At 52.2% G+C, this 20,977-nt stretch overlaps 9 protein-coding genes across 11 annotated transcripts; 3 read left to right on the top strand and 6 right to left on the bottom strand.

Moving 5' to 3' along the window:
• Positions 1 to 1,654: 1,654 nt before the first annotated feature.
• LOC9660832 (intraflagellar transport protein 88 homolog) lies at positions 1,655 to 4,647 on the top strand. The gene is made up of 12 exons (XM_024662517.1): positions 1,655 to 1,771; positions 1,968 to 2,150; positions 2,197 to 2,340; positions 2,389 to 2,475; positions 2,533 to 2,655; positions 2,705 to 2,887; positions 2,941 to 3,135; positions 3,191 to 3,409; positions 3,457 to 3,648; positions 3,700 to 3,879; positions 3,938 to 4,225; positions 4,273 to 4,647. Exons 1-12 carry the CDS (start codon positions 1,655 to 1,657, stop codon positions 4,606 to 4,608), a joined length of 2,247 nt encoding a protein of 748 aa, XP_024518285.1. The 3' UTR covers positions 4,609 to 4,647.
• A 23-nt stretch (positions 4,648 to 4,670) lies between these two features.
• LOC9639286 (purple acid phosphatase 18) lies at positions 4,671 to 6,338 on the top strand. Its single transcript, XM_002988728.2, has 5 exons — positions 4,671 to 4,820; positions 4,889 to 5,198; positions 5,255 to 5,631; positions 5,685 to 5,873; positions 5,936 to 6,338. The coding sequence occupies exons 1-5, from the start codon at positions 4,677 to 4,679 to the stop codon at positions 6,212 to 6,214; spliced, it is 1,299 nt and encodes a 432-aa protein (XP_002988774.2). The 5' UTR covers positions 4,671 to 4,676; the 3' UTR covers positions 6,215 to 6,338.
• LOC9639285 (stromal cell-derived factor 2-like protein) lies at positions 6,115 to 7,509 on the bottom strand. Of its 2 annotated transcripts, XM_002988668.2 has the most exons (7): positions 7,221 to 7,509; positions 7,029 to 7,169; positions 6,836 to 6,976; positions 6,738 to 6,787; positions 6,543 to 6,675; positions 6,401 to 6,492; positions 6,115 to 6,228 (listed from the first exon to the last, which is right to left on the bottom strand). In XM_002988668.2, exons 1-6 carry the CDS (start codon positions 7,317 to 7,319, stop codon positions 6,412 to 6,414), a joined length of 645 nt encoding a protein of 214 aa, XP_002988714.2. In that variant the 5' UTR covers positions 7,320 to 7,509; the 3' UTR covers positions 6,115 to 6,228; positions 6,401 to 6,411. The 2 variants fall into 2 exon arrangements, with proteins under 2 accessions (XP_002988714.2, XP_024518266.1); XM_024662498.1 differs by lacking the exon at positions 6,115 to 6,228 and having other exon boundaries at positions 6,303 to 6,492.
• A 72-nt stretch (positions 7,510 to 7,581) lies between these two features.
• On the bottom strand, positions 7,582 to 11,045 carry LOC9639283 (fatty acid amide hydrolase). The gene is made up of 21 exons (XM_024662474.1): positions 10,932 to 11,045; positions 10,767 to 10,876; positions 10,644 to 10,704; positions 10,403 to 10,593; positions 10,219 to 10,348; positions 10,095 to 10,172; positions 9,895 to 10,042; positions 9,732 to 9,844; positions 9,613 to 9,688; positions 9,482 to 9,553; positions 9,380 to 9,431; positions 9,262 to 9,330; positions 9,125 to 9,208; positions 8,972 to 9,075; positions 8,828 to 8,917; positions 8,710 to 8,778; positions 8,594 to 8,658; positions 8,470 to 8,531; positions 8,322 to 8,417; positions 8,214 to 8,268; positions 7,582 to 8,141 (listed from the first exon to the last, which is right to left on the bottom strand). The coding sequence occupies exons 1-20, from the start codon at positions 11,008 to 11,010 to the stop codon at positions 8,215 to 8,217; spliced, it is 1,803 nt and encodes a 600-aa protein (XP_024518242.1). The 5' UTR covers positions 11,011 to 11,045; the 3' UTR covers positions 7,582 to 8,141; position 8,214.
• Positions 11,046 to 11,192: 147 nt separating this feature from the next.
• Positions 11,193 to 12,904, bottom strand: LOC112341780. The gene is made up of 3 exons (XM_024662476.1): positions 12,599 to 12,904; positions 11,437 to 12,549; positions 11,193 to 11,380 (listed from the first exon to the last, which is right to left on the bottom strand). The coding sequence occupies exons 1-3, from the start codon at positions 12,707 to 12,709 to the stop codon at positions 11,318 to 11,320; spliced, it is 1,287 nt and encodes a 428-aa protein (XP_024518244.1). The 5' UTR covers positions 12,710 to 12,904; the 3' UTR covers positions 11,193 to 11,317.
• Positions 12,844 to 13,567, bottom strand: LOC9639282 (uncharacterized protein C20orf24 homolog). Its single transcript, XM_002988665.2, has 4 exons — positions 13,337 to 13,567; positions 13,183 to 13,286; positions 12,995 to 13,124; positions 12,844 to 12,943 (listed from the first exon to the last, which is right to left on the bottom strand). The coding sequence occupies exons 1-4, from the start codon at positions 13,451 to 13,453 to the stop codon at positions 12,905 to 12,907; spliced, it is 390 nt and encodes a 129-aa protein (XP_002988711.1). The 5' UTR covers positions 13,454 to 13,567; the 3' UTR covers positions 12,844 to 12,904.
• Positions 13,132 to 14,913, bottom strand: LOC9660831. The gene is made up of 8 exons (XM_024662475.1): positions 14,589 to 14,913; positions 14,485 to 14,540; positions 14,264 to 14,423; positions 14,119 to 14,199; positions 13,957 to 14,048; positions 13,809 to 13,904; positions 13,680 to 13,748; positions 13,132 to 13,624 (listed from the first exon to the last, which is right to left on the bottom strand). Exons 1-8 carry the CDS (start codon positions 14,883 to 14,885, stop codon positions 13,486 to 13,488), a joined length of 990 nt encoding a protein of 329 aa, XP_024518243.1. The 5' UTR covers positions 14,886 to 14,913; the 3' UTR covers positions 13,132 to 13,485.
• Positions 14,914 to 15,175: 262 nt separating this feature from the next.
• LOC9639281 (ABC transporter B family member 21) lies at positions 15,176 to 19,556 on the top strand. 2 transcript variants are annotated; one of them, XM_002988727.2, is made up of 12 exons: positions 15,176 to 15,342; positions 15,390 to 15,444; positions 15,506 to 15,681; positions 15,729 to 15,950; positions 16,003 to 16,241; positions 16,296 to 16,821; positions 16,871 to 17,144; positions 17,207 to 17,840; positions 17,899 to 18,127; positions 18,182 to 18,448; positions 18,513 to 18,776; positions 18,826 to 19,556. In XM_002988727.2, the coding sequence occupies exons 1-12, from the start codon at positions 15,208 to 15,210 to the stop codon at positions 19,474 to 19,476; spliced, it is 3,672 nt and encodes a 1,223-aa protein (XP_002988773.2). In that variant the 5' UTR covers positions 15,176 to 15,207; the 3' UTR covers positions 19,477 to 19,556. The 2 variants fall into 2 exon arrangements, with proteins under 2 accessions (XP_002988773.2, XP_024518319.1); XM_024662551.1 differs by lacking the exon at positions 18,826 to 19,556 and having other exon boundaries at positions 15,181 to 15,342; positions 18,182 to 18,328; positions 18,388 to 18,448; positions 18,513 to 18,676.
• On the bottom strand, positions 19,459 to 20,758 carry LOC112341810 (U-box domain-containing protein 15-like). Its single transcript, XM_024662553.1, has 2 exons — positions 20,582 to 20,758; positions 19,459 to 20,522 (listed from the first exon to the last, which is right to left on the bottom strand). The coding sequence occupies exons 1-2, from the start codon at positions 20,734 to 20,736 to the stop codon at positions 19,502 to 19,504; spliced, it is 1,176 nt and encodes a 391-aa protein (XP_024518321.1). The 5' UTR covers positions 20,737 to 20,758; the 3' UTR covers positions 19,459 to 19,501.
• Positions 20,759 to 20,977: the final 219 nt, after the last annotated feature.

Below are 20,977 nucleotides of genomic sequence, written 5' to 3'. Positions count from 1 at the left end.
CGCAGCTGGACATTCACAAGCTGCCCTTCCTTTTTCATGAGTTCCCTGGAAAATGTCACAGTATTTTACACAGAAAGCGAGAAGGGTTGAAGCCACCTCTTAAGGCAATTAACTCTGTACTGCGCGTCTTCCAGTACCTTGCGCTGTTGTTCAAACATCCTGTTTGAAACATTACGAGATGTTTCTACTTGATGATTTCGTGAGTTGCATGAACTGTTCATGTCAGATGCTCACCTCTCTCTTCTCCTGTATTCAAACACTTCTTTTGTCAGGTCCTTCTTCTCTCTTTGAAGCCTGGATACCTGTTTTCGAGAGCAGTCTACTGTATGAGCTTCTCCGTCCTGCAGTAAACATAGGACAACTGATGCTAGAACTATGAGCTGAAATTACTGACTGGATCATCCGTTTGGTTTTGGTGTTGTTGAGGTGTGTGGGGACTTTTTTTGGACATGTCATTTTTGTTTTGTAGCATCTGCATCTTCATTTGAAGTATCTGTAGAATACAAAAGTTGAAAGCAAAGAAATGAGATGTTTTGGTGAACCTTGAGCTCATATTCCGTTGCAGACTCCAGTAATGCTATTTGAAGCTCTTCAAGTTGCTTCTTAAGTTGGCTAGTCGAATCCTTGCCCTGTGTATGTCAGTTGGCAAGTAAGAAAGTGCGATGGCTAGAAAGAAGCACGATCGAGTAGCACCTTGATGAAACTCGGAGGGTTTTGCTTTGAAGGGGGCCATTTTTTTCTCTCTTCACCTGCAAAAATAGCTACCTCTTTGAACAAAGCCTTCAAGCTGGTCGGTAACGTCTAGGAGTGAAGCAAACCATTTTAAAATATAGATTGGATTATGGTGGAACTCACTCTTGTCACCCTCGTCACAAGTGCAATCCCGTTTGTCACGATTATTATCTTGAATCTGCACTGATATGATCTGTTTTCGAGGTTTTTTCTTTAGTGGCATGGCTTTGACTCCATATAGATGCTTCAGAACACCTTTTCTTTTGGTGGAGACTCTATCCGCAAACTCTTTGGTCATCAAGGCAGCCCATTCAGGGAGCATTCTTGTCTCCTCCTTCTCTCGGACAGCAGCATCTTCGGGAGAGCCTTTTTGTTGTGGTTGTGGCGAGCTTGGTTTCAGAGGGGAGACAAAAGTATCATCTTTTGTGGAATCCTGGGAAACTCTTACACCAATATTTTCCAGCGTTTCTTTCATGTCAGTGGTCCTCTTGTGACACTGTGACGTGTCCTTCGCCAAGGCCTCTTTCAGCCTTGCGTATTCCATAGCACGTTGTTCCTGAACATCATTCCATGAATGAAGCATTTTCTCTAAACCATCGGCAATGTCTTCTAGCGTGTCATAGTCGGCATTTGAGAGATCCATGGCATCTTTCAGTGCAGACTGCAAATTTCTACTTATACCTTCAAAATCACTATTTTCTTTTTCATTTTTTACTCTAATTTCAGCACCTGTCATTCGACCCACCAGCCAAAGAATTCCGGTTTCACGAGAACCCACCGACGGATTCAACTGCTTTTCCAGAATATGCGATGTAAGCTCTTGACGTCGCTGACATGGCGGCTAAAGCCCAAAAGTTGACGGGTATACCATTTGGCAGGCTGAAGGAATATGCTCAACTGTCTGTTTAATCTAGGTTTTGGGATGGCGACAAGCTCGTGTAGCGCCAGGGGTTTTCGAGATGTACGTTACAACGAGCTATACGAGGGATATAATGACTACGACGAGCAGATCAGGTTCCTCACGGCTAGGCCACAGAGGGTGAGGCTTTTCCCCGTATCTGTTGGTGAATTATTTTATATATGCAGCCGGTAGCAGGTATTGTTGAAAATCTAGGCGCAAACGAGGAGTTTACAGTGTATGACCATGTCGCACCTCTATCCGCTTCATCAACTGCTTCAGAGTTTTTGGTAACTAGCTGAAAATGCATCTATTAATGCCGTTTCAATCTCTATAGGGAGGGAAGGCTTTGTCACCACCGGACTTCTTCAATTTGGATCATACGAGGACTCCAACCCCACAGAATGCACTATACTATAGACCACCTAGTGTTGGAAGAGCACGGTCAATTTCTAGCTCTTCCCTTACAGCGTTTGACAGACCCATGACGGCTGTAAGGGCAGCTGGCTATACCTCCAGAGTAAGTCAACACTTGACGAAGTTTTCCCGCCTGACGGCTTTGGCAGGGTACCAAGTTCGATCCTTTGAATCAAGGTGCACGTTTAACAAACGCGCAGAAAAGGGACGAACTCAATCCTGAATATCAGGTTCGCGAGCTGGAGAGTCAGGTCAATCAGATGCTGGAGGAAAGTGCCACTGCCAGCTTTCTGGTACGCTCTCTGGTGATAATACTGCTTACATCTTTATTTTAAAGCCAGGGTCAATATGCCACTGCTCTGGAGAAAGCTAAAGAAGCTGGAAAACGCGAAAGGATGCTCTGCAAACATCGAGAGCAGACGGGCTTGGTATCAAATTCCAAGTCATATTTTCCCCTTCCCACTGACAACTGGCTATTTTTATAGGCTGATCAAGTGAATACCGAGCTGACTTTCGCTGTCTGTTTTAATCTAGGATATCAATATGAAATGAATCGTTTACACTCGGAAGCGTTGAATACCTATTCACAAATCGTGAAGAGCAAGCAAGTAGGCAGCATATTTACTATTTGGACTTTTGACCTTTCAAATCCTGCAGTTTCCACAGGGTGGAAGATTAAGAGTAAATATGGGGAACATTTACTATGAACAAGAGAAATATGCACTTGCAGTAAAAATGTATCGCATGGCCCTTGATCAGACTCCCAATTCGTACAAAGATACGCGATACAAGATCATGCGCAATATTGGCATCTCTTTGATGCGGACTGGCCACTACCAGGTAGGTTTCGAAGTTATCATCCAACGCTGTAGTGCGGTCGTGGTTGTGAGCAGGATGCTGTTCAGTCATTTGAATCATTGATAGACATCACGGTCGACCATCACGCGGCTTACAATCTTCTAGTTTCCCATTATGTTTTGGGAAATTGTTCCAAAATGAGAAGCTGCTTTACAAAAATGCTCTTAGTGAAACACTATGATCCAGAGCGTGACGATGACATTGAGCCCGATCATACGGCCGTGTTTCGGGTGGGTCCGTTTCCACTGTCCTTTGGCATGCTTTGATGGTTCTTTTATCTTGCAGAGGGACGAGTTGCGGCAGGAGCTACATGCAAGACAAAATCAGGCAAACAGGCTCATACTAACATCTGCGAGAATTATTGCTCCTGTTGTTGGAAATTCTTTGGTAGAGGGTTATGATTGGGTCATCGAGTTGCTACAAGACCAGCAATATGTGACCCTTGCACACGAAATGGAAATGGATAAAGCCCTTCAACACCTACATCAAAGAGACTTTCAACAAGTAATCCATGATTCATATCTGGTAGTTTCTGAAACTTATTTTCCCAGGCCATAGCATTGCTAAAAGAATTCGAACGAAAAGAAAGAGATTTGCAAGCACGAGCAGCAACAAATCTGTCTTTCTTATATTTCTTGGAGGGTGATCTGGCAAACGCGGAGAAACACGCGGAGCTTGCTGTTTTAAATAATCGGTTCAACGCTTGCGCCCTAGTCAACCAAGGAAACTGTTACTTTATGAGGGTAAGAAGCAGACTGTATTTCATCCTTTCATATTTTGTACCAACAAAACAGGGCGATCCTGAGCGCGCAAAGCAAGTCTATAAAGGCGCTGCAGACGTGGACCCTGATTGCGTGGAGGCACTTTATAACCTGGGCCTTGCATATAAGAAACTAAATTCTTTTGAGGAAGCATTGAGCGTATTCAAGAAAATAAGTTACGTTCTTCCGAATAATACCGAAGTATTGTTTCAGGTATTGTATTCTCATGGCGTTTCCTTGATTTTCTTGATCTTTGTCATGGGCATGGCAGATTGGACAAGTGAGTGACGTTATGGGAAACTCTCGACAAGCAATAAAGTGGCTAGAGCTCTTGGTCTCGAAAGTGATGCATGATGCAGGCCTTCTAGCTATGCTGGGAAACCTCTACGTGCGCTGTGAAGATGATGCAAAGGCTCTTCACTACTTCAGCGAGTCGCACAGAGTGTGTCCAACGGATGTGGTTGTCACTGCGTGGTTGGGGTCTTTTTATCTGCAGAACGAGTTGTACGAGAAAGCAATGCCTTTCTTCCAACTAGCGTCACGGATTCATCCTGAAGAGGTAGTCAGTTTGAGCAGTCCAGAGCCTGAGTCTTTTCTTCTCCGTAGGTGAAGTGGAAGCTAAAGGTGGCGCTGTGCTTACGACGAACGGGTTCATTTTCAAAGGCACTTCACAAATACAAGCAAATTCTTAGCGCACACCCAGACAATGCAGAGTGCTTGCGCTGTTTGGTGCACCTTTGCACAAGTCTTGGCAGGAAAATGGAAGTCCAGGCTTATGAGAGCAAACTGTGGAAGGTGGATCAGGATCATCAGAGGCAGACGGGCAGCACCATGGCTTGTTTTGGGCAACGCCCACGACGAGTTGGGTACGACAGTGTCAAGTCCTCTGGAAAAGCCAGGGACGAAGATTGGGAGCTTACGGATGACTTACTCCCGATCTGAAACATGCTGAACAAGAGATTTGTCAGTGGCATGTCGAGGCCCACTTAAAGTCGGTGCCTGCGTGTCAAATGCGAGGGAGATCAACCCTAGGCATGGATGCGCCTGCGGCGTTGCTGGCGGTCCTTGTGGTGTGGTGGGCGGCCGCGGGAGCAGCCGGGCAGTGGGCGTGGCTCGGCCGCAAGCAGCTGCTGCTCCAGGCGTCCCCTGAGCAGGTGAGAGTCGCTCGCAACATATATATAGAGAGTTGTAGTGCTCACAGACAGTGCGGGGGCGTATCCAGGTTCACGTGACTCTAGCCGGCCTCAAGCACATCCGAGTGACATGGATCACGGCAGCCGGCTCCAACCTCCCGGCCAAGGTCGACTACGGCACCGCCCCAAACACTTACACCGCATCCGCAGTTGCGGATGGCTCCTCCTCCTACTTTTACATGCTCTACCGATCGGGGACCATCCACAATGCTGTCATCGGGCCCCTCGAGGACGACACGCGCTACTTCTATCGAGTTGCTGGAGCTGGAGGCCGCGAGCTGAGTTTCAAGACACCGCCCAAGCTCGGGCCTGAGGTGCCAGTCACGTTTGCGGTCGTCGGTGGGTAACACACGCTTGTCCGTCCCAAGCCAGCTCCACATTTTGTGCTTTTTTAGGTGACCTGGGGCAGACGCGGTGGAGCGAATCCACTCTTGCCCACATCCAGCAGTGCAGTTACGATGTGCTCCTGTTTGCGGGTGACCTTTCGTATGCCGACTACTACCAGCCGCTGTGGGATTCGTTTGGCAGGCTCGTGGAACCAGCGGCAAGCTCGCGACCGTGGATGGTGACCCAGGGAAATCACGACGTGGAGGGGATTCCTTTGCTTGCCCGGCCCTACAAGGCTTACAATTCCCGCTGGTCCATGCCTCACAGCGAAAGCGACTCGCCCTCCAACCTCTTTTACTCGTTTGATGTTGCTAGCGTTCACGTTGTCATGCTCGGCTCGTATGCGGCCTACGACCAGCGCTCGGAGCAGTATGCGTGGCTCCAAGTTAAGTGCTTTCATTCGTCGGGTGGACTAATTGTGCAGGTAAATGGTGACAGGAAGATTTGAACAAGGTGGACAGGAGCAAAACGCCTTGGCTTGTTGCCATTGTTCATGCACCATGGTATAACTCCAACGCCAAGCACCGGGGAGATGGAGATGGGATGATGCATGCACTGGAGCCCATGCTGCGCGAGGCCAAAGTTGACATTGTTTTCGCGGGGCACGTTCACGCTTACGAGCGAACGGTTCGGATTCTTGCCATTGGTCATGTAATTGTAATCCCGATGTGCTATACATATTTCTGCAGGCTCGTGTCTACAGCGGCCAGCTCGACGAGTGCGGAATCATGCACATCACAATCGGAGACGGCGGAAACCGCGAAGGACTGGCCCGACGATTCAGGGATCCACAGCCGGAATGGTCCATCTTTCGGGAGGCAAGCTTCGGCCATGGGGAGCTGCAGGTGGTAAACGCAACGCATGCGCACTGGTCCTGGCATCGAAACGACGATGACGAGGCGGTGGTGGCCGATAAAATCACCATCACCAGCGTCACTGCGTGCACCACCCCCTCCCGCTCCTCGTGAATGTATGTATAAGCCTATTGTCATGCCAAGATACAATGTGAGCGTTGTTACACCTAGACAAGCATTCCTGGGCTGGGCTCAAAAGTGCTTGAGAAAAAAGTTGCTCATTCAAGGCTTCTTATCACCAATTATAATCTGCTCATCATAGCCCGCGCTAGTAAAGCACACTCCCCTCTGTATACTTACCCGAGTGACGGTCACTTTGTTCGCCTGGGGAGATAAATTCCTTCCGCAGCCAGCCAGACGTTGTCAGCGCTCTTCTTTTGGACACCACACACCTGTAACACAGACTTAAAAACGACACAAGACGGAGAATTCTTCATGTTACCTCCAACTGTCCCGCAACTATTCTGGTGTACTTGTTGTCATGGCTACTGTGAAGGTAGCCACCCGTGTCCATGTGATACAACCGGACCTTGAGATCTTTGGTCCAGGTCTTTTCCTTGCCCTCAATCTCCAATCTAAAAACAAGCGGGGAGACAAGGTTTTTTAGTAGAGCGGTTGACATAGATACAGGCTGTACCTCCAGGTATCTCCCGTGTCACTCACATCTGGACTGCCGAATGCGCTCACCTGCAGACATGGCACAGCTGAGGGAGGGGATAGAAAAAGCCGAGTCACCTCGAGGTTCCCAGTGAGGGGCGACTGATGCAGATGGCTGTGGAGCCATCTTCTCGTTCTCATGTGCTGAAGGCGCACAATGGACCCCTCAGCAACGCCGTCTCCTTGCTGGGCTTCACTTTGGGGCCCGGGCTTGACAATCTGGGAGGGGACGGACAAGTTAGAAGAGTAGCGGGCATGCACACTCCCTTACCCAGTAGCTATTACCATCGTTGACGTGGGAAAAGGCAGTGACAGACTGCTGGCCACTCCCAGAACCATAGGGAACCTCGTGTGAGTGCAGCCTGAACTTGGTGCTCGCATGCTGCAGCTTGATCACACTGCCGTACGTCACCTGAGCTTTGTTTCTTTAAGGCTGGTCTAGACACACAGGAGCGCTACTTACTAGTTGGCTGCTTGGCGGGGCACCGGTATCCACATCCGAGCGGGCGTCGCTGGTGAGCCACAGAAAGGCGAGCAAGGCCGACAACCAGGCAGCTCCCATGGCCACGCACGCCCACGCCACAAGGCGGCCGCGTTTGCGAGCAGCTGCTGGGAGATTTGGGCGGCGCCTCACCACCTCGGCAGCGGCAGGAGCGGCAGCAGCAGCAGCAGCAGCTCCTCCCCCTTGGCCGGCGCGCTTCGACTGCCGCAGTGTAGACGCCAGCGCTGCGCCACAACCTTATACTTAGGGCAGTCAGTCACGTTGTGCGGGCCACTCACAGCCGGCCACGTGGAGACGAGGCCAATGAGGATGCGCCAGCTCATCCACAAGGTATCTTAAAGCATTGATTGTTAATATATGGGAACATACACAAGAGCATTGCAGGTGAAATCAGGAGCAGTCGGCGGCGGCGGAGATGTTGCAGTTCGCCGGGATGTTTCTGGCGGCAGTCATGTTGAGGCCTGGCACCGTGGACGTTTGATTCACGAGGCACTGGCACATCTCAAGCTTGGACACGCTTTTCATGGCGGCGCAACAGGCAACCGAGGGTGGCGGTGGATTGCCTCCCACCGCCGCCGAGAGGCAAGGAAACATTGCCTGCTGCGCAGCGCTGCAATCCACAGCGGCCGCTACAAGTCCGACATGGAGCAGCAGTGAGGCAAGCAAAGCTACAACAACCAGGATGCGCGCTCCGCCCATGCCAACGCTGCTGAGAGAAGCAAGCAAGCAACCAAAAGCACGATGTTCCTCAAGAGCTCGTCCGCGCTCGCCCTTATAACGAGAGAGAGGCGCAGGGAAATAAGTGAGAGCGCCCAGAGGCAGTGCAATGAACTTCTCCTACTGCCACACCTTCCTGAAACCAGACCCGTGAGTTTACAGACCCTGCAGGAAAGCACGCCACTCCCATTAATATGAGGTCGCCATCTAAGACTTGATTTAATCTGGCAATCACACCTTACAACATGTCGTAGAAGACAGCCGGCTTTCTCCTCGCTTTGGCGCACAGCTCCTAATACCGAAAACCTGCTTACTTGGTAGCTTTGTTTGTAAGGGACACATTACCTCAATTGCAAAAGCGATACGGAGCAACGTTGCTTCTTGCCATGGCTTGCCAATGAGTTGCAGCCCAACCGGAAGGCCCTGCTTGTCGTGGCCAACCTGAACATTATGACCGTGATGAGAGAGAGAGAATGCAAGTAAAAGAACCTACTGGTACGGAAACAGCAGGAAGTCCCAAAAAGTTGGCTGAAACTATGAACCTCATAAGATCAGCTGCAGAAACGGAACACAATCCGTCAAATATTGGAGGCTCTCAAAAGGCTAACTTAACTGACCGTGTGTTGCGAGGTCTGTTTCCCCGGTGCTGATCGCGTCTGCCGGTATAAAAGGAGCAGTAACCCTGTAAAAATGGGTGAGGGATTCATTCCAATCCAGGCCATGGGCATCTCACCCTGTCGTAGGAGTGACGATCACATCAACTGTCCTGAAAATTTCCATGTGGTAGAACATCAGCCGTCTCCTGACAATCGAAGCGTGGTCAGTACCATGATCTAATCTCGTAGACAAACCGCAGGCGCTGTGCTGAAACATAGAGGCTCGACTGGAACTGCTTAAACAACGCGATAATCACTCGGGTTTCATGGCAGGTACTTTTCCTCCTGCAGCCATAAATCCGTTCGAGCAGGCAGACTGAAAATTAACAAGCTGTGTACCCGTATTTGTAGATTGAATTCAAGCATGTGCATATTTCAGAACCTGTAGTCACAAGATGGCCGTTTCGCAACTCCTCAAGCTCCGGTATTGCGATCTCATTGATCTGAACAAGAAAAGACTCAGCACACTGACGGCCTGGTAGATGCTTATACGCGAGAAGAGTATCTCTCACAGAATCGGTCGACAGCCATCCTACAGATGGTTGCTACTTCAGGAGGAGATACATCGGTGAACCACTGCACGTTCGTAAACGTAAGTCACTAGAAATCTAATCACACAGAAGACTTACATCGGTATAGATTCCGAGTTTTAGTTGCTGGAAGCTTGTATGATTGAATAGCGGCAAACATGGAGGAGGCTGAAAACCTTGTGAAAATAATGCTCTATCCGCTGATATAGCTACTTACTGGTTTTGAATAAACAACGTCAGATGGACCGCTCCCTATCATGGCTGAATACCTGGATGTCACGAACCATAACTCATGAATAAAGAGCTTCAAGAAACTTACACGATCAATGCATCCTCTACATTAGCTGCGATAGGCCCAACCGCTTCTAGAGTCCATCCAACCGGCACAAGCCTTACAGAGTTTTGTAGATGACGGAGGTCAAGATCGCTTTCTCTTTTTCATTTTCTTACCCAGAGAGAGTTATACGTCCAAAAGTGCACTTCAAACCCACCAGTCCGCACAATCCCGAAGGTATTCTTATGGACCCTGCAACAAAACTCTAGTGAACCGAATGCTTGATGCTACATACCTCCAGCATCAGTTCCCAGTGATGCCGGACATAAACCAGACGCAACTACGGCAGCTGAGCCTGACGAAGAACCTCCAGCATATCTCGTAGTATCATAAGGATTCCTTGCAGTTCTGTTATTCCCAGAGAGAATTGAAAATGGTCAGCTGAAAAGGATTCTCACCCTGAATATGGATTATTTCCAGTGGTTCCCATTCCGAGCTCATGCATGTTTGTTTTTCCTGCAAATATAACTCCACACTCCCGCAGTCTTGCAACACAGGCTGCATCCGTTTTCACCTCTCTGTACTTATGGAGCCATTGTGTTCCTCCTGTAGAGATAGTTCACCGAACTCGTGTAATGGAAACACAAAACCTGCATACCTCTGCTCTCGTGCGGAAGGCAGTCTATGTCATCTTTTACGACGATCAGGACGCCATCCAGCATTGATAGAGGAGAACCTGCCCCAAGTGGAGGGTAAAAACATAGACAAACTAGTGCTCCAACCTGAGGCAAAACGTTCCGCGGATGCTGCTGCTTGTTTACGTATGTCGGACGCGTCGAAGGATATCATGTAAGCCATTGGAGGACTCAGCCTTTCAGAATCTTCTACAGCTTGAATAAAGCGCTCGGCTACCTAATTATCGAGATCTTCACGCCTTGCAAGATAGCATCCTGTGACAAAACCTACCTCCATCGGAGTTGTTCTTCCCGATCGATATGCTCCTGCATAATCCCTTATACACCAGAACTTGAAAGGATATCCGTCGCCAAGACGCTGGCTCCTCGAGATGTAAGACGGAAGGCACTCGATGGCCGCGTCGACACGAGAAATCGCTCCTAAATCTGAGGCTAGAACCTTTGTTGCAGGTTCTCCGATTGCTGGTAGCAAACAGTTTCACGAGTCAAAGCAATGCCAGATTTTCACTCACTGTCGTCTGGGTATTCGGGCAGGAACATTGGGGAATCTGGAATTGCAGTGTCGCAAAGCATCTAGAGACGGGAGGAGCTGGTTTGTTAGTTGCCCGATTGTAGCGGAGGCGAAGAAGCAAAACCTGAGGCAAGCGATTGAGTCGCATGAAGTAGGCTAGTACAACCTTCCCGATCAGTTGCGACTCTACAACCCATGCAAATATCCGCAGGGGCATCCCAGACGAACGTGGAGCTGCAAAAAGAGGCACGACTTGCTTTACAACAAGGGAGAAGCAGATGGCCATCACCTCCAACGCGCAGGGGTACATATTCAATGGCTCCTTTCAAAACCTCCTCCACTGGTAGCATGCTCTTCTTGACGCCCATTGATTTGAATCAAGCGAACAGGTCGCCACACCGAGCCCAAGCTACAGCTACAAAATGCCAGAAAACGAACAAACGAAACGAGCTAGGGCAGAACGGAGCACGCGCACCATCGACTAAAGGCAAGTCCACGAAACGCATCAACCAGCCAGGATGAGCAGCGCATATTCGCGAATGGTGACAGATTGAAACAATAAATGACACTTAATGACCGACCGCATTCATATTCTTCGGATATTCGCTTCTTCTGAGGATCATGAAGACGAATGATCTCACACCTACGTCTACTTTACCTCCGATCAGTCGCTCGCTAGTGTGCACAGTTGTTCTTGCTGACATTCGGAGACAGAGGCGTCACGCTCGGCTTTTCCATCTGGAAGCGACAAAACGGGGTGAGAATCCGGTTTGTGAAACCGAGCAGCGCCTTACCTTTTTCTTCCCGTAGAGTTCCTTTTGAAATTTCTTTAGCTGTCTCAAGCTGAATCGTTCGAATCCCAGAGGCAGATTTTCCTTGTCCACTTTCGCTTTTGACTTGGGTGAAGTAGCCGAGGATTCCTCAAGGGTGACAGTTGATAACGCATAAGACAGCTGCTCCACCTCTGCCGGATCTTGGTTAAGCTGACACTCGCCAACAAGAGACATATCGTCCATCAAAAGTTCTGGGCCGCACCACTTATCCTCCTCTGACCCATCAGATTGGAATACTTCCTCGGCCGTTGGCAGCTGACCTTGAGGGGCGTGACTAAGAAGATGATGCAGCGAGTCATCAGACATGGACATCTCCGTTTCGGCTACGTCCCCGTCCATGGACGAGACAAGTTGGTGGTCGACAAGCTCAGCTCCAGTGAAAGACGAGGCGTCCACAGCCTGTGGCCCGTTGTTATGATGATTGTCGCAGGGCTGTGGCGGGTTTTCACGCTGCTGCACCTCGGCACAGGTGACTGTCTTCTCCTCGGGAATGTCCGCCAAGACGATCCCCTCCTCCTCGGCACAGGTGTCTTTCTTCTCCTCGAGAATGTCCGGCAAGGCAATACCCTCCTCGGCACAGACGTCTTCCTTCTCTTCGAGAATGTCCAGCGGGACGATCATCTCAGCCACCTCCTCCTCGGCACAGATGTCTTTCTTCTCCTTTGGAATCCCCGATGCATGCGGCAAGACGATCCCCGCAGCCAGCTCCTCCTTGGCACCGGTGCCCTTGGTCGCCCCCTGAGCGTCAGATAGATCCAGCTGCTCCACCTCAGCACCAGCCGCATTCGTCTCCTCAAGGGGACCAATCGCGGCAACCTTAACCTCGGAAGCTTGGGAGTGTATCACCACCTGCTCGTCATTACCTTGAACCGCTGCTTTGGATGGGAGACGTCGAGAGCTCCTCTCCTCCACGAACAGCTCCTTCCTCTCCATGACTATTTCGTCACGCTGACGCTGCTGCTTCACCTGGCTCCTGGTGACTCGGCCGGGAGTGGCCACTGGGGTGGACAAGGCAGACTTGCAAGGCGTGGGCGCCGTCACATCCGGAATCACGATTTCACATCCCCCCTTTTCCTAGAATGCCCAAGAATCAGCTGGCGATCAAGAACCAAGGAAAACTTACAGCAAGGTCGCGCAATGCCGCCGCCATGGCGACATTGGTCGTGTTGGCCGGGATCTTGTGCTGCTTGCAGAGGATTTGGAGCTGGCGCCGAGGAAGGGACTGGAAATCCATGCGCCGCCCCAGCACAAAACCTAAACCCTCGATGGACAGCGGCGGGTCGGGCTTTGTATCCTCCAACAAGTATCCGTTGGGCGGCCTGACACGTGGCGAGCGCACAGCCGCAAGATCCGCCGATGCTACGTTAGTGTTTTTGAAAACGTTTTTATTATTACGAAGAGTTGAAGTTTTGGGGCGGCGAGGGAAAAATCAGAAATGGACAAGGCTGTAGACAAGAATCCACGCCAGCTGCAATTTAGCCATGCGAGATTAGGGTTAGCTTCTTGTACGTTGACCTACCAGGAAGAGCGTGACCGATGCAAACATGCCCTCCTGGAGGAGAGCGCCGTGGCCCCCAAACTCGTCCTGGTCCACCTTGAGCAAGAAGGCGTAGTACGTGTAGACGAGCAGCGTGGACACAAGCATGAACCTTGCAATGCGAGCGAGCAGGGAGAGAGGTGAATTGCCACTCGAGAGATAAGACTTACACGAGCAGCCAGACGGAGCCTACGAGTGGAATGAGACCCCACACGATTCCGCACAGCAGCCCCAGGGCTTGCCTCAGCCAATGCAGCACATCGCCCAGCTGATCCTGTTGATTGACGAGTGAGTCTTGCAAGCGCTTCTAGCGCCGGAACTTACCCTATCCCACTCCGCGTCCGGGCTCAGCAGCTTGGACACCGCCGACTCCCCGTCGTGCTGCAGCAGCGAGTGCTGCTCATCGTGTGGCTTGGATGATGCCGTGGATCTCTCCCTCATCCTCCCCCTCCCTCCAGCAACCCTAAACACCCTCACTCGAGTTTATCCCGGCTTTCTTGCGGGAGCGCATCCTGGACGACCTGCGCCATGGTGGCGATCTTGTACGTGAAGAAGCCCACCAGCATAGGAATGAGCTGCAACTCCGCCACTCCCAACTCCGGGGCCAGCAGCCTGTACAACACCAACAAGGACACATGAGCGTACGTCGAGGTAAGGACTATCCTACTCGTTCCAGCGGTTGAAGATCATGGTGAGGATGACGGGCACCAGAAGCCTCGGCTGACCCACAGCACCCCTGCACATGACACCATCGGGGAAAATCAGCTCTGCTCACGCGTCGATCCAGTCCTCTCACCTCGCAGCTCCTTTGACGTCTTGGCTGCCGAATGCATCCACGCTGTTCCCCAGCATTCGGACATATGCCAGGGAACCCGCCAGTCCAATCCCGTAGCTGGTTGCACATCGTCTCAGCGTCTGGCGATTACAGTCAACTAAGTCCCTACCTCAGTGCAACGGTGGGCGAGTAGGCTACGTACGCACACACTGTTCCTGCGCCGCCAATGCCCACTGTAAGCACCTGCAGGCCTGACTTGAGCTGTGGATTGCAACACGCAGCTCTAGGTGAGATTTCAAAGGTGGCCGGCGCAAGATGAACTACTACGTACCCGCTTGTATCTCTCCCTTTCTCGCTGCCTCGACGAGGATGTCGCTGTTGCGACGGAATCCCTCTCGCTCCTCAGCGTCTCCTGCAACAATGGGAATGCCTAACAGTGAGACACAAGCTCGTACAAGACACGGAATCCGCTCAACTGAGGCCTTCCTAGCTCGGTCCCATTGCCTCCGCTCGTTACGAGTCGGGGCAAAACGCCAGCGATGACCATTGGCGGTTGCTGCTGCTCCTGCTGCTGCTGGTGACGGTGGTGGTGTTGGTGTTGTGTGGACAAGCTCCTTGGTTAAGTCAACATCTACACTGCAATGGTAGTTGGTTGCCTTTGTACACAACACTAAGCCAAGGGGAAAAGTGGTGTCACCGGTTAATCTCCGCGACCCTGTTGAAGCTGATGAATCCGGAGCTTGACTCGGCTTCCTGATGAATATCAAAGTAGGAGCAACAATGTGCAATTCCTAAGCGTACCTCAGCAACAATCTCCTCGGCAGCTTGCTCTCTATCGAAGAATGGCCTCCACTCGATGTTCCAGATAAACTCGTCCTTGGTTTCCAGCGGATGGAGGCGCGGCTTCCCCCACATTCTGAGGGGCTCCAAGCTCAAGGGAGGGCCACCGTACTCGCCCGGCGCAGTGCCATTGGACCATTGGCCCCGCTGCTTCTTGAGCTTTGGGACCGGAACCCTCTCCCTGTCCACCGCAACCGAGCTCACATCGGGCACGCCCAGCCATCCGCGGCCGAGGTCGCAGCTCACGCACAAAGGCATCCCCCCGCACTCAAATATCTAAATTCGACCTAGGCACCCTTGGTTGATTGGAGGAGAGGTCTTTAGCCACGTCTCCGGCACGGGAGTTCTTGTTAAATTAAAAGATCACGCTGTAGAAGTTATATGTATCATATGTGTTTCTCTTTGACCCGGATGGACGCTTTCCGAAACACAACGCACGCGTGGTGCCTTTTATATCTCCTCCCGTGTCTGCTTGTAGGGCAACTCCCTGCCCGAGATGGATCATCCAAAGAAGGCGGGCGACCGTAGCGTTGCATTCTACAAGCTCTTTAGCTTCGCAGACGGCTTGGATTTGTTCCTCATGCTCCTGGGATCCTTTGGCGCCGTGGGGAACGGGATCGCAATGCCACTCATGACCATCATCTTTGGCCAACTGACAAACGCTTTCGGGGAATCGGCAGGAAACACGAGCCAAGTTGTGGACACCGTGTCTCGGGTACGTTTTCCAACCCTTAGCGGAGCACACTCTATCGTTTTTGTCAGGTGGCGCTGCGTTTCCTTTACCTTGGCTGTGGATCTGCTATTGCGGCTCTCCTGGGTAACGTGCTCGCTTGGACGACCTGCACTGCTCCTAACAGATGGATGGTGTGCTAATGCAGAGCTGTGCTGTTGGATGTGCACGGGAGAGCGGCAAGCAGCTCGTATCAGGAGCCTGTATCTCAAGGCCATTTTGCGGCAGGACATCCCATTCTTTGACACGGAGACCAACACAGGCGAGGTGATGAGCCGGATGTCTGGTGACACCATCCTCATCCAAGAGGCCATGGGGGAAAAGGTGGGTTTGATCTGCAACATTATGTCATGCAAATTTATGCACTTCAGGTTGGGAAGTTCATCCAGCTTAGCACAACCTTCTTGGGTGGCTTCGTCATTGCATTTGTCAAGGGCTGGCGCTTGGCACTCGTCCTGCTCTCGGTCATCCCTTTGCTCGTCGCCACTGGCGGTGCAATGGCCATTCTCACGTCCAGAATGGCAACTAGAGGACAGATGGCGTATGCCGAGGCAGGAACTCTCGTGGAGCAGATTGTCGGTGGCATCAAAACTGTGAGTACAATTCCGCCACCCTTTTCATGTCACGGGACATGTGTACGTGTAGGTTGCGTCTTTTGGTGGCGAAAAGCAGGCTGTGGACAAGTACGACAAGGCGCTTGACAAGGCGTACCGAGCTGGAGTCCGGCAGAGTGTTGTTGCCGGAGCCGGGCTGGGAGCTCTCCTGTGTGTGGTGTTCGGCAGCTATGCATTTGCACTGTGGTATGGATCAAAGCTGATACTGCATCGAGGCTACACGGGTGGTGACGTCCTCAATGTCATCTTCGCAGTACTCATGGGCGGATCGTAAGTAGATAACAGCATTTCATACTTATGATGACATGGAATGGTGGCGTGCAGGTCCCTGGGCCAGGCTTCACCTTGTATCAGCGCGTTTGCTGCGGGAAGGGCAGCGGCATGCAAGATGTTTGAAGCCATCCACAGGAAGCCTAGTATCGATGCGTCGGACATGGGTGGCCTAACGCCCGACCGGGTGGTTGGTGACATTGAGCTCCGCAGCGTGAGCTTCAGATATCCCGCGCGCCCGGAGGTAGCCGTCTTTGACAATTTCTCTCTGGCCATACCATCCGGCATAACCGCTGCTTTGGTGGGGGAGAGCGGTAGCGGCAAGTCTACTGTTGTCAGCTTAATCGAGAGGTTCTATGATCCACAGGCTGGGGCGGTCCTTTTAGACGGCATTGACGTACGCCGTCTGCAAGTCAAATGGCTGCGAGAACAAATTGGCCTCGTAAGCCAGGAGCCGGTACTCTTTGGTGCCTCTATCAAGGACAATATATCCTATGGGAAAGATGGCGCCACTGACGAGGAAATCAAGCGCGCTGCCGCTCTTGCAAACGCTTCCAAGTTCATAGACAAGATGCCTCAGGTGAGAATTCAATCCGGTCATTAAGGATTGCGGTTAAGTGTTTTGGCAGGGTTACAGCACGCACGTTGGAGATCATGGAACACAGCTTTCGGGAGGTCAGAAGCAGAGGATCGCAATCGCCAGAGCTATCCTCAAGAACCCTCGCATTCTTCTCCTTGACGAAGCTACCAGTGCTCTGGATGCCGAGTCGGAGAGGGTTGTCCAGGATGCTCTGGACGGGATCATGGTGCACCGGACAACTGTCATCGTAGCCCATAGATTGTCTACCATCAAGAACGCAAACTGCATCGCTGTGGTTCAGCGAGGAAACGTGGTTGAGAAAGGTGAGTGCTCAGATTTATATCGGCCTTGGAGCTATAGTTTATATGTTACACCCGGTGACCAGGCACACACTCGGAGCTGCTACAGAAACCGGATGGCGCCTACTCCCAGCTGGTGCGCCTGCAAGAGCAACATGACGAGAGATCCAAGCACAGCCTGGCCAAAGTGGACCCAGACGAGGTCGTCGAGCAGAGCGTCCCTCAAAGATCTCTAAGCAGGGCTAGCAGCAGTCGCGGCTCGTTTGGGAGCAGACTTCTGAGAAGCTTTAGTGCTGCTGCAAGGTCGGCCATCGAGGAGAATGCCAATAACAATGCCAACAATAAGAGCGAGGAAGAGAAACCACAATTGACGCAGGCATTTCTTCGTCTCGCAGCCTTGAACAAGCCCGAGGCACCGCTGGCCGTTGCCGGTGGGCTAGCCGCCGCTGGACACGGTGTGCTATTTCCACTCTTTGGGCTGCTTCTGTCCAACATGATCGGGACGTTTTTCGAGACGAGCAGGCACAAGCTACGAAAGGATGTGGATTTCTGGTCGGCCATTTTCACGGCTCTGGCAGCGGCATGTTTGATTGTTGTTCCGGCACAGATCGCGTCTTTCGGGTTAATTGGCCAGCGCTTGATTCGACGCATCAGGAGGCAGTCGTTTGGTGCGGTTGTTCGCCAGGATATCGGCTGGTTCGACGATCCCAGCAACTCCAGGTGGGCTCTTTTTCTGCTAGAGTTCTCTCTATTTACGTGGCTTGCTGCATTTGCCCAGTGGAGCTATCAGTGCTCGTTTATCAACCGACGCAGCTTACGTCCGTAGCCTGGTCGGAGACTCCATGTCGTTGGCTGTTCAGAATGTTGCAACCATTGTTACCGGGTTGATAATCGCCTTCGCTGCAAACTGGACGCTGGCTCTGCTAATCCTTGCATTGGTCCCTCTACTTGCCCTTCAGGGCGCAACACAGACGAAGATGATGACTGGTTTCAGCAAGAACGCAAAGGTGAGTGTGATATAATGTGGCAGTGGCCCTCACGTCACTGTGGATTTGTGGCAGGAAACATATCAAGATGCAACCAAAGTTGCAAACGATGCTGTTAGTAGCATCCGCACAGTGGCGTCGTATTGCATGGAGCAAAAGATGGTCAGGCTTTACATGCAAAAGTGTGAAGTTACGTCCAAGAGTGGGATACGGAACGGGATGGTGAGTGGAGCTGCGCTTGGTTTTTCAAACTTCGTACTCTATGGCTCGTATGCACTCAGTTTCTGGTACGGAGCTCGTCTAGTGGAGGAAGGAAAGACGACGTTTCAGAAAGTTTTCCGGGTGGGCGACATTGCTTTTGCTTGGCCTTGACGGGCTGCTATAACCGTGCGGTGCTTTGCAACAGGTGTTTTTTGCTATCACAATGAGTGCTTTGGGAGTTTCTCAGGCCGTGACATTGGCTCCTGATCTGGTCAAAGTGAAGGCCTCGGTCAGATCAATTTTTGCAACCCTTGACAGGAAGTCTAAGATTGATCCCTTCAACGCCGAAGGCAAGGCGCTGGAAGGAATGAAGGGCGACATCGAGTTCCGGCATGTGAGCTTCAGATACCCGTCACGTCCTGATGCGCAAGTGTTTCGTGACATGTGCTTCTCACTGGAAGCTGGAAAGGTACCCGAAGCGCATCTTCTTTTGTGACTTTGTTTATGTTTTCCCACAGACAATGGCCCTGGTAGGGGAAAGTGGGAGCGGGAAGTCAACTGTCATCGCTCTCTTGGAAAGATTCTACGATCCTGATAGCGGCGAGATACTCATCGACGGGATCAACATCAAAACGATGAGCCTGAGGTGGCTACGCCAACACATTGGACTGGTGAGCCAAGAACCAATTCTGTTCAGCGGCACCATACGGTCCAACATTGCGTATGCAAGAGAGGGGAGGGTGGCGGAGGAGGAAATCGAGGCCGCAGCAACGACCGCAAACGCTCACAAGTTCATCTCGGCCTTACCCGACGGCTACAACACTCAGGTTGGCGACCGCGGCATGCAGTTGTCTGGGGGACAGAAGCAGCGAGTTGCCATCGCCAGAGCCGTGGCCAAGGAGCCCAGGATTCTGCTGCTGGACGAGGCAACCAGTGCCTTGGATGCGGAATCTGAGAGCGTTGTCCAGGAGGCATTGGACAGGATCATGGTTGGCAAGACAACGCTAATTGTTGCGCACCGGCTGTCAACAATTGTTGGCGTGGACGTGATCGCCGTTGTGAACAACGGGGTGATTGTGGAGCGAGGGAGCCATTCCCAGCTCATGAGCAAGCCGAATGGAGCTTATGCCTCGCTGGTGAAGCTGCATCTATCATCGCCGGCCAAGTAGCTCCTCCTTTATGTACAAAAATCTATCAGACAAGCATCGCCTTGGAGCTGGAACTGCTGCCAAAGCTCCTGTTGAGCTTACTGCTTATTGTCATCCTGCTGCTGGCGTCTAGATCCTCGGAAGGAAGCCTGGCGCGGCGCACCATCTTCTCCATATTCCTCTCCAAGCTCTGCTTCACCATCCAGTTGACGGCCCTTCGCTCCTCGCACACTGCATGCTTTGGGGCCTGGACCATCCTGGACGAAGCTGCGAGCGGGAGCGCGAGTGGTGCCGACATTGGCCTGGCATTTCGCTGGAAGCGCTCCTCCCTCAGGCAGTCGAGGATCCGTGCCGCCCTCCTCTGCGCGATGGCCGTGCCCAGCAGTGCCACCTCCAGGAGTGGAGTGACAGCACCAGCGCTCACCATGGCCTGGCGAGCAGGCCAGCTGTGGTGAGTGAGCAGCATGAGCACGTAGAGGACTCGCTCCTGGCACCGTGCGACCGTGGCGGCAGGGCCAAGATGCTTCGAATATACTTGGGAGTCCTCTTCCGAGCCGGACGAAGCCGACGCCGACGACGACGACGAAGATGACGTTTCTTCCATGGTTGCGGTGTAGGATGCGAGCGCCGTGAGGAGCTTGGCGATGGCAGCGGAGGAGGTGAGGCATTTGCGTGCCTCTTCTGAGAGCTCCGCCAGATTGCCCAGCGTGGCCAGGATCCTGTCGGCAACCAGCGGGTCGCTATCGGCGTCCGTGTTGAGGAGGTTGAGGAGGGCGTCGGCTGCACCATCCGCCACCATACGCCCAACATTTGCGGAAGAAATGGAGAGGTTGTACAAGACGCGGGTGGAATCCTTGATGATGCTGCTGCTGCTCTTGGTGCGGACGATCCGCACCAGCTGCTGGGATGCACCCGAGTGGCCTATGATGGGCTTGTTGGAATCCAGGGCTGACAGCGAGAGTAGAGCAGCTATGGCGCTCTCGACAACGTCCGCAGCCGAGGTAGCGCTGGATAGAATCCGGACCAGGATTGGCACCGCTCCGGCCTCGACGATCCACTGCTTGTTCCTGCGCACGCGCGAATCAAAAGCTTAATCTCATTGGCTGCGATCACCACCACTAGGTACCTGCTGTTTCCGATGGCGAGGTTGAGCAGCGCCAGCAGAGGCTGCTTGCAAGCGGAGACAGCGGAGATGGTTAAGAGGTCCACCAGCGAGGGAATCACGCCCAGCTCCGCCAGCACCACCCTGTTTTCTGCGCTGTCACGGCTCATCCTCCGCATTTCTGTGGCCGCTCTCAACCGCTCGTCCTCTTTCCGCCCGCTCTTCACGCCGTCGACCAGCCACCGCAGATCCAATCTCCTCCCGAAGGATCCTCCTCCGGAGCCGGACGGGGCCTTGATGTTGTTGGGCCCCCCATGATCTCTCGGGCTCACAACCACCTTGGCCTTGTTGTCGTCGTCGTCGTCGTCGTCATGGGCCTTGAGTCGCTCACATACCTCGGATATCGATGCTGATGCTTTG

This window comes from Selaginella moellendorffii, unplaced genomic scaffold, assembly GCF_000143415.4.
Source record: "Selaginella moellendorffii unplaced genomic scaffold, v1.0 SELMOscaffold_90, whole genome shotgun sequence".
NCBI classification, from domain to species: Eukaryota; Viridiplantae; Streptophyta; class Lycopodiopsida; order Selaginellales; family Selaginellaceae; genus Selaginella; species Selaginella moellendorffii.
Note: the sequence above shows the minus strand (reverse complement) of the source record. Positions and strands in the feature narration are given on the sequence as shown.